Raw genomic sequence first — 10,091 nt, 5'->3', positions numbered from 1 at the left:
ATCACTCAAGTTCAAAATCAACTTGGGCTTTGTAGTGAGTTTCATACCATCCTGGGCTACAGAATAAGACCTTGTCTCAGAAAAACAAAAAAAGACTTTGTAGCACTCAGTAGAGCTCAGAAAACAAACCAAAATCACCAGCAATAAATAAATCACAGTTCTAGGCTGGGCAGTGGCTCGCTCTTTTAACCCCAGGCAAAAGCAGGGGTTCCAGGACAGCTAGGGCTGTTACACAGAGAAACCCTATGTTGAAAAACAAAGCAAACAAAAAATATTGGTTCTAGATGTGAAACAAGTTTTTGTTTGTTTGTTGATACAGCCTATCTTACTCTGGCCGGTCTCTTAGCTCACAGAGCTCCCCTTGCCTCTGCCCTCTGTGTACGTAGATCAGAGCCATGCAGCACCTTGCCTAGGCCTGCTGTAGTTTTCTTTTAAAGAAAAAAATGCAAGTGATGGCCAGGGAGGTGATGCTGGACAACCCAAAGGGAGTTCCTAGAGCAGAGGTTCTCAACCTCCTAATGCTGAGACCCTTTTACAGTTCCTCAGGCTGGGCTGACCCCAGGCATAACATTACTTTGTTGCAGCCGGGTGGTAGCACAGGCCTTTAATTCCAGTTCTTGGGAGGCAGAGGCAGGCAGATCTCTGAGTTCGAGGACAGCTAGGACTGTTACACAGAGAAACCCTGCCCCCAAAAAAATCAAAGAAAAATATTTCATTGTTACTTGATAACTGTAATTTATCTACTGTTATGCAGAATATCTGACATTTGACCCCTGGGAAAGGGTCAGCGACCCACCTAGTGGAAGGAGAGAACTGAATCCTGGAAGTTGCCCTCTAGTCTCCATATACCCCCTTAGACACAAATTCTATAAATGTAAATATTTATTATAAAAGAGAAAAGGCAACGATGAGACTTTATAGACGGTAGAGTTCTCCAATATAGAAAAACAGACAATTTCAGTTATAATTCAGTGTAAAACAATGCCAATTTTGGACCTATAGCCAAAGAAGGTGGTTTAAAAACGCACTGCCATTCACCCTTGCTGTGGCCAACAAGGATACTCCGGTGCAGACCACAGGTTAATAAACAACCGTTTTTTTGTTTTTGTTTTTTTTTTTGGCGTGTTTAGCAGTTACACTTCTACAAATCATTTCAAAGGAAGTAACAAATTACAAATTACTTACAAATTTGTAATCTGAGAAGCAAAATGCTTGACTTCAGAGATACTGCCACACCAGTCTATTAGGTAAATCACTGCAACACGTGGCACAGGTGCGGTAGGGAACAAGTAAGGACGGGGGTGGGGGGATGGGGAGCGGGGAGAAAAGGATCGCAAGTACTTCGAGGTCAGGTTCCAATTGTGAAGCTTCCCTAATTTTCTCATGTAGCCCAGACTGGTTCACCATCCTGCCTCGGCCTCCTAAATTCTGGAAAAGTTACTCAAGTCTTCTCAAGTTTCTTCTGCAGTATAATGATGATCATTACTAACAGGTTTGTCTTAATGATTAAATGTGATAAACTTGTCTTCAACGGTACCAAGCCCAAGAGCCTGGTTTGCTCTTCTGCAAGCGGTCTGCTAATCCCCGCTTCTCTTAAGACGTTGGAGAGTAGCGAGCTGTTGAGCAGTTCTGGCAGTCTCCCTAGTCTTCTGAGGAAGTAAAAATTTGAAACCCAACGGCGGCAGCCGGGTGGGGCTGGGGTGACCTCATCGCTCTTCGGCCCCCCCTTCCCCTCCCCGGCTCCTCCGCTCCCTGGAAGTTGTAGCCGAGCTATAGGGGCTGAAGACACAGGTGTGCGCATGCGTATACCAAACCCGCGCGGCCCCTGCAAGTGCTTCCCACGCCCCAGGCGCAATCCCCAGGTGCCACCGCCTCCGGGCCCGGGATAGAGCGCCCGTCGCAGGGGGCGGGACAAGGGCGGGGCTCCGTGAGTGGCGGAAACAGGAACCAATTGTCGGACGGCTCCGCCTCCGAGCGGAGTTTGAATTACGCGGGGGTCCAACGGCTCCAGAGCGGAGACAAGACGCTGCTGAGAGTGTCAGAGGCTGGTGGAGGTTACTGTCCTCCGACCCGCGTGAAGGAGGTGGAGGGTCTCGGGTCTTGACTGCCAGGAGCGTCCGCCATGAGGAGAAGGTGCGGGTCTCTCAGGGGAGGGAGCCACTGTTGAGATGGGGTCAGGTTTAAGGCTCGAGAGCCTGCGCTCAGTCGGCGTCTGCGGCTGGGGGCGCTGGGGGTGCTGGGGGCGCTGTGGGCGCTGGCCGCAGGGCTCGGGAGGGCAGCGGGGTCCGGGAGGGCCAGTGGGGTTCCGGGCGACCAGCTGGGCGAGCCACGAGCGGGACGGCGCAGGGTGGAGGCCCGGGTGGGTGCGGCTCAGGCCCGGGCGCTGCTCCCGGCTCCTCGGCCGCCTCAGGTGCAGCTGCTTTTCTCAGCAGCCGCTCCGTGGAAATGCTGAGCCTGCCATGGCGTTGGCTTCTCAGTTGTCTAATGCCTGGGATCCCATAGCTCGGGAGGCTGGACCACGAAGATTGCCTTGAGCTTAGCCCAGGCTACGTGGCGAGACGGTTCAAAAAGCCGGAGAGTTTTAAGTGAACCGTTTTTCTTCGTGGCCGCTCGTCGATGTTAACGTTTAACTTGAACTGGAAAATGGCTTGATTTCCTTGCGCGTTAATAAACTAAAGTACGGAATGTTTTCCGGATCGTTTTAAGATTCCCAGGCACTGCTTGGAAATCGAACCAGAACTGATTCTTTGGGCAAGAGGCTGAATTGCCGGTTTTGACATTTCTAAAATAATATGGGTGTGTGGGGCTCTTGTGCTGAGGCTGTACAAATCCCTTCGGAAAGTAGTGGGTGGACTACTGTGAGATTTAGTATTAGCTTGTATTATTGGCTTTGTAATTTGTAAGAGTCTTGGTAACGTGGTTATTGATTTTGATCATATTTTTTACCCCTTGGGCCTCAAGAGAATGAAAATAGAATGCAAACAGTATCTTGAATACAAATTCAGCACAAGGCTAAGGATTCCAGATAGTGTCATGTGAATGACATTATACTTAAACTCTTTATGAAGACTAGTAAAACCCCTAAAGGAAACTAGTATTCAAAGTATATTGGAAAAAAAAAAAAGTATATTTGGATGTGGTAACTCTCGCCTGTAACAAATTTCAGACACCCAAAGTTCAAGACCTCCTGCACTATATAAAAAGATCCCCTCTCCAAATAGGCCCAAACGCTGGGTGTGGGCACAGGTATTCCCCCACTTTATCTCTTGGGGGGTGAAGGCAGGAGATTTGAATTCAAGGCCAGACTAACATTTGAGATTCCCTCTCTCAAAAAATGTATGTGTTGCTTCAGTATTGTTATTCAGGCATCTTGGGGGGGGGGGAGGTTGAGACAGGGTTTCTCTGTAAGTGACCTGGCTGCCTTGAAGTTCACTTTGTAGACCAGACTGTAGAACTCACAGAGATCTGCCTGCCTCTGCTTCCCAAGTGCTGGGATTAAAGGCGTGCACCACCACGCCCGGCATGATTGTTTTTCTTTTTAAATTTCAAGCCTAGCTCTTATTGGGATTGTAGGAAGGTCACAGCGTGGCCAGTGCTTTCCTTGGTTTTAATTGGATTTGAGATCTTTTAATTTATGTCTTAGTTATTTTTTTAAGAGATTTCATTTTTTATTTTATATTTATATATATAGGGAGGCTTTTAAAACAGGGTCTCTGCACAGCCCTGACTGTCCTGGAACTCACTACCCTGTGGCCTTAACTCACAGAAATGCAAGTGCCTCTGCTTTCTGGGTGCTGGGCGCAACCACATGTGCCCCTCCCCTTTTAAAAAGGGGGGCCTTTTAATTTTAAATTACATGTACTGGTGTATGGTGTTTGCACTTGGGTACCGGTGTCTAAAACCAGACTCGGGTACTCTGGAAGAGCAGCAGTGAGTGGGTGCACTCTTTAAAGGTTTTGTTCTTTGAGAAAGGGTTTCTCTGTAGCACTGGCCGTCCAAGAACTTGTTCCGTAGATCAGGCTGGCCTCGAACCGCTTGCCTCTGCCTCCTGAGTGCTGGGATTAAACATGTGCACCACCAGGCCCAGCTTAAAAAATATTTAAAACTGGATATGAGATTTATTATGAAAATGGTTTGGTGAGGTATAGAACACAGTGGAAGCCCTCAGGACTGCGGGTCTGCCACTTATCCAAGAGACCACAGTATTTTTTTTTTTTAAAGATTTATTTATTATGTATACAGTATTCTCAGTGCTCTGCCTGTAGGCCAAAAGAGGGCACCAGATCTCAAATTCAAATGGTTGTGAACCACCATGTGGTTGCTGGGAATTAAACTCAGGACCTTTGGAAGAGCAGGCGGTGCTCTTAATCACTGAACCACCTCTCCAGCCCCCGAGACCACAGTATTTGACTTGAACCTGTAGCCATCAGGAATGAGCTGATTCTTCCCAGCTACCATGTCTTTAACTTAATCTGCACTAAACTTGATGAAACCTCACTTCTTTGAGATGTGGTGGCCGGGGAACTTGAACACAGGCTCAGTGTGGGACATCAGTCACTTGTCAACTTATTTGGAAACTTGGTGCGATGAGCATGGTGACGTGGCTAATATGAACCCTCCACTGTGCCCCTGGGACTTCCCAAAGGCACTGTGCGGTCTTGTCTGAAGCCCACACTGGAGACACCATTGAGTCATGAATAGCCCTCAGAAGATTTTAAGATTTACTTTTAACAATGTGTGTATGGGTGTATGGGTGTGTGGGTATGTCCATGTGAGTGCAGCAGTGCCTGGGGAGCCCAGAAGAGCTCATCTGGAGTTCAGTTCTGAGCCACTTCAGGGGTGCTGGGCTTAAGGTGGCGTAATCACGCCCCCCCCCCTTTACAAATTTTATGTGAACATCTTTTTACTTGTCTTGGATAAATCCTAGTAGTGGAATTGTTGGGTTGTATGATAACTGATGAGAAACTGCTAGATTTTACACCAATGTGGCTATATCATCTTGCATTCCACAAGCAGTATATAAGCGTCTAGTTTCTCACCAATGTTTGTTGCCCCCTTTTTGTTTGTTTTTCAAGACTGAGATTCTCTGTGGCCCCAGCTGTCCTGGAACTCACTCTGTAGACCAGGCTGACCTTGAACTCAGAGATCTGGCCACCTCTGCCTCCCAAGTGCTGGGATTAAAAGCGTGTACCATCACCACCCAGTTTATGTGTAACCTCTTATGTTAGGGGTTTATTTTACTGACATTTTGTTTGGTTTTTCTTTTATAAAAGCATTTGTAATTCAGTATTATACTGCCAAAAATAGAGTCACGGATCAAAGTCATTGGGTCTTACTAAGAATGAATATAATCATTTTACTTCGGTGGCATTGAGGGCACAGAGAATGGCCCTCATCAATAATAATGGGCTTATTAAACTAGTATCCTTACACTGATTTCATTTCATTTCTCAAGGCCACTGGGAAATAACTCAATTTAGCTCCTGAAAATAGTGTTTTTAGTCTTGAGGTGGTGATGCTAGCTATATAAGCAGATTGGTCTTCTATTGATCTTTCAGTGAGGTGCTAGCAGAGGAGTCTATTGTATGCCTCCAGAGAGCTCTGACTCAGCTTCGGGAAATATGGGAATTAATTGGGATTCCAGAGGAGCAGCGATTACAAAGAACTGAGGTTGTGAAGAAGCACATCAAGGTGAGTTGCGTTGCACTGGTTTCTGCGGTGGGATACGTAGGGATGTTGCTCTTATTTGAGATAGCAAATAGACTGATATTTGGGGGAGTTGGCGAGGTGGCTTAGTAAATAGGTAAAGGTGCCTGAAACTCGGATACAAGCCTGAAGACTTGGCCTCATTCATCAGAACCCATATAGGGTATTAGGGGAGAAGTGAATCTGTAAAGTTGTCTTTCCTCCTTCATATGCATTCCATGGCATTTGCATTCCTCAACCCCACATCATGAGCACACATAATGATTAATAAAAAAAAAAATCTGGTCATTCATACTAGGATATCACAGGCTTTTCCTGGTTTTGTTTATTTAAGGCCCTTTCTGCAAAATTTGATATGAGAGTTTTGAGATACTAGTTGGTTTTGTTGTGTTTTGTTTTTTATCCCCAGTGGCTCCAAACCTTTACTAACTGCCCTCTCTCTCTCGCAGGATCTTTTGGACAGGATGATTGCTGAGGAGGAGAGCCTGAGGGAAAGGCTTCTCAAAAGCATATCCATCTGTCAGAAGGAGCTGAGCACCCTGTGCAGTGAGCTACAAGTGAAGCCATATCAGGTGCGCTGGTACAGAGTGCTACTGGGGCTGCAGGCCTAAGATGGGAATAAGTTTCAACTGAGGAATGCAAGGGGAATGTGTTCTTGTAGGAGGAGAGCTAAACATCAAACAGCTAATATAGGTCATCAAAACTTCTTGCTGTATTTCAGTTTTATAGATCATAATAACCTTTTAAGTTAACTTTGAGGAAAAGGTAGGCACAGATCTTTGTTTTAAAGTGGGGATAAGGGAACAATGAAGAAATGGGTTAATTGGTAAAGTCCTTCCCTAATGGGCATGAGAACCTGAATTCAACCTTCATAATCCTTACAAAAAAGCCGGATTGCTGGGCAGTGAGGCAAAGGCAGGGGATCTCTGTAAATTCAAGGCCAGCCTGGTCTCAGAACAACCAACCAGATATTGGTAGCATATGCTTGTAACCTCAGCATTGGGGAGGCAGAGGAAGGTGGATCTCTGAGGCTTAAGCTTCAAACCAGTGAGAGACCTTGTCTCCAAAAGCTACCTTGTTTTTACTTTTTGTTTTCTTTTTGGAGACAAGGTCTCTCACTGGTTTGAAGCTTAAGCATTTGCTGCTCTCATAGGGGCTGGTTTCAGTTCCCAGCATATGTGGGAGCTTACAGGACTGTTCTGGACTCCAATCCCAGAGAGTCCAGCACCCCCTTGTGGCCCAGTGGGCACAGGTTCACACGCAGGTCACTTAAAGACATTCAGGAGAAAAGCTCATACCCTGTTAAGTAAATCTTAGAACAAAAAGCAGGGTGGACAATAGCACCCAAAATTGATTTCTATCCATTCATTTGTATGTATGTATATGTATATATATAATATGTATATGTATGTATATATGTGTATATGTATATATACACTCCATCCACCCCCACAGAATAAAGTGGGGTACATAGGAAGCAAGGATACCTAGTGATACAAAGAAAAGGGTACCAAACAAAATTCAACCTCTGGCTCTTTTAATAATCAAAAGCTGCATACCACTGAACCATCCAGAATGGTTCAGTTGGGACACATAGGGAGCTGATTCTCATGCTCCATCTACTGTGGCAGTAATAACCACCACCTGGGTATAGATGGAGTAAGTCTAGCAGTCAGATTGCCTTTGAAGGGTGAGGATAATTCATCCCTGGTAGTCAAGAGCATTCAAGCAGACTGTGACATTAGAGTAGTTTACTGAAATTAATGTAAATCATGGATTTGCTACATAAAGTTTCTCTTTATTTTAAACTTTCAGTGTAAACTTAGGTGCATGAGAAGTTGAGGGGTACACTGGTACATCTATCTTCCTTGAATATATGGCAAGTTTTTAACAATACTAAATGAAACTGTATTTGTAGAACATAAATAATTGCTATTCACTCTGTTCCCTTGTTTATCCAGTAGGAATAGAGCAGGATCTACTAAATTGGTATTGGTAAAGAGATGTTCATAGTGTAAGTATTCAGTTAATAAGAGCTATGTATCATCTAGCTAACCAAAGTAAGCTTTCTGGTCTCTGTACCCTCTCGCAAAAGTATCCTGGCACTTAAAGCAGATTCAGTAGAATAGACTGGAGTGGGTGGAAGCATAAAATGAGGACCTTTTGCCAAATTAACTTAGTGCCAGGTTTTTTTTTTGTTTTGTTTTTTGAGACAGGGTTTCTCTGTGGCTTTGGTGCCTGTCCTGGAACTAGCTCTGTAGACCAGGCTGGCCTCGAACTCACAGAGATCCGCCTGCCTCTGCCTCACGAGTGCTGGGATTAAAGGTGTGCCCCACCACCGCCCGGCTCCAATTTTTTTTTAACTTTCAATATAGTACTCAAATTACACAAACTATGAAATATTTTTTGAGATAGTCTTGCTGGCCTTGGTCTTTCTGGCTCAGGTTTCCACAAACTGAGATTACAGGCCTTCACTAGCACACCAAGCAAACTCAGCTGTGCACCACCTTTGACACTAGCACAACAATGATGCACACAGTTCTCACCTGAGAACAGGGCTCTCAAGATAAAACCAACTAAAGCAAGTTGCTCCCTGACCTCTGTACGTAAATGGCATGTGCACATCCACACACCCACAATAAATTCAAAAAAGAAAAATCACCTTCATAATTTTTTGCAGCCAGGCGGTGGTGGCACACGCCTTTAATCCCAACACTAGGGAGACAGAGGCAAGTATCTCTGTGAGTTCAAGGCCAGCCTGGTCTACAAGCGCTAGTTCCAGGACAGGCTCCAAAGCTACAGAGAAACCCTGTCTCAAAAAACTAAAAAGAAAAAAAAACACCTATAATTTTAAAAACAACTTAGTTTTGTAAATTTAATTTTATTACTGTTTGTATATAGTAGGGGAACATGCATGTAGCCATGTCATGCATATGACAGTCCCAGGAAAGTCACAGCTTTATGAAATGTATTCTGCTCATCCTTATGTGGGTTCTGGGGACTGAACCCAGGTCATCAGGCTTTTACATGACAAGTACTTTATCCACTGACCCATCTTGTTGGCCTGATCTCTTTTATTATTGGCCAATACCAGTACTCATTTTATCTTGCAAAACTGACACTAAGAAAAAAAAAAGAGCCTGGCTGTGGTGGCGCACGCCTTTAATCCCAGCACTGGGGAGGCAGAGGCAGGCAGATCTCTGAGTTCAAGGCCAGCCTGGTCTACAGAGCTAGTTCCAGGACAGGCTCCAAAGCCACAGAGAAACCCAAAAAAATAAAAAAGAAAAAAAAAAGCTGTGTTTGGGCTTGGAATATAGATTCTGCTGAGTGCATATTGCTTTTGTCCCTCTGTGAAGATGAAAAGCCCATGAAATCTATTGCTAAGTTGGAGACTATTTGTATTTACTATCAGTACACTATGCACTTAAGAATGGTAAAGATGTTATGTAGGGGGCTGGAGATATGGCTCAGTGGTGAAGAGCACTGCTTGCTCTTCTAAAGGTCTAAAGTTCAATTCCTGGCAACCACATGATGGCTCACAACCATCTGTAATGAGGTCTGGTGTCCTCTTCTGGCCTGTAGGCAGAATGCTGTACACAGAATAAATCTTAAGAAAAAAAAGATGGTATGTAGGGTCATAATTTAGGGGTGTTTTACCATAGTTAAAATTGGTAAAGGAAGTTGTTTATGGTGACCCATACCTGTAATCTGAGCACCCAAAACGGGGAGGATCAAGACTATGAGGTCTTCCTTGGCCACATAGTACAAGTCAGATTTTAAGTCCCTATTTGCCTTTCCCTGTGGCTATAAACTACCTTGGGTTTTTGTTTGTTTTGCTTTTTGAGACAGGGTTTCTTGGTGTAATAGCCCTGGCTATCTGGAACTGTTTAGAACTTTGTAGATCAGGCTAGCTTGAACTCACAGATAGCCCCCTGCCTCTACCTCCAAAGTGCTAGTGTTAAAGGTGTGTGCCACCACCTCTGGCTTAAACTGCCTTGTTTGTAAATGTAAACATTTATCATTCATGTTCTCTCCCAGTTCTCTTCCTATTCTTGGACCTTATTATAGTTATACCTTATTTCATATAGGAAGAAAAGGAGATAACTGTCTTGCAGTTAGAAAAAGATTTGCGCACTCAAGTAGAATTGATGAGAAAACAGAAAAAGGAGAGAAAGCAGGAATTTAAGCTACTTCAAGAACAAGATCAAGAGCTCTGTGAAATTCTTTGTCTGCCTCTGTATGATGTGGAGAGCTCCTCTGTCCCCACCTTAGAAGAGCTGAACCGGTTCCGACAACGGGTGGCAACATTGAAGGAAACAAAGGTACGCTACCTGCATTCATTCACCCTAAAACTTCATTTGGCTTCTAGGTAGCTTATAATAATT

General features: G+C 44.6%; 1 protein-coding gene across 6 annotated transcripts in view; it reads left to right on the top strand.

Moving 5' to 3' along the window:
• Window positions 1-1,166: 1,166 nt before the first annotated feature.
• Prc1 (protein regulator of cytokinesis 1) overlaps window positions 1,167-10,091 on the top strand; it is a 20,920-nt gene continuing 11,995 nt past the window's right edge. Inside the window, exons 1-4 of one of the 6 annotated variants that reach the window (XM_050153955.1) lie at window positions 1,167-2,133; window positions 5,559-5,691; window positions 6,156-6,278; window positions 9,795-10,028. In XM_050153955.1, coding sequence (XP_050009912.1) covers window positions 2,123-2,133; window positions 5,559-5,691; window positions 6,156-6,278; window positions 9,795-10,028 — 501 coding nt within the window. In that variant the 5' untranslated portion in view covers window positions 1,167-2,122. The remainder of the gene's footprint in view (window positions 2,134-5,558; window positions 5,692-6,155; window positions 6,279-9,794; window positions 10,029-10,091) is intronic. The other 5 variants (XM_050153957.1, XM_050153954.1, XM_050153956.1 and 2 more) reach the window with 5 other exon arrangements.

This window comes from Alexandromys fortis, unplaced genomic scaffold (genome assembly GCF_014885135.2).
Source record: "Alexandromys fortis isolate MF-2015 unplaced genomic scaffold, M_Fortis_MF-2015_v1.1 scaffold_86, whole genome shotgun sequence".
In the NCBI taxonomy this organism is placed as follows: domain Eukaryota; kingdom Metazoa; phylum Chordata; class Mammalia; order Rodentia; family Cricetidae; genus Alexandromys; species Alexandromys fortis.
This window is presented reverse-complemented; position numbering and strand designations above follow the sequence as displayed.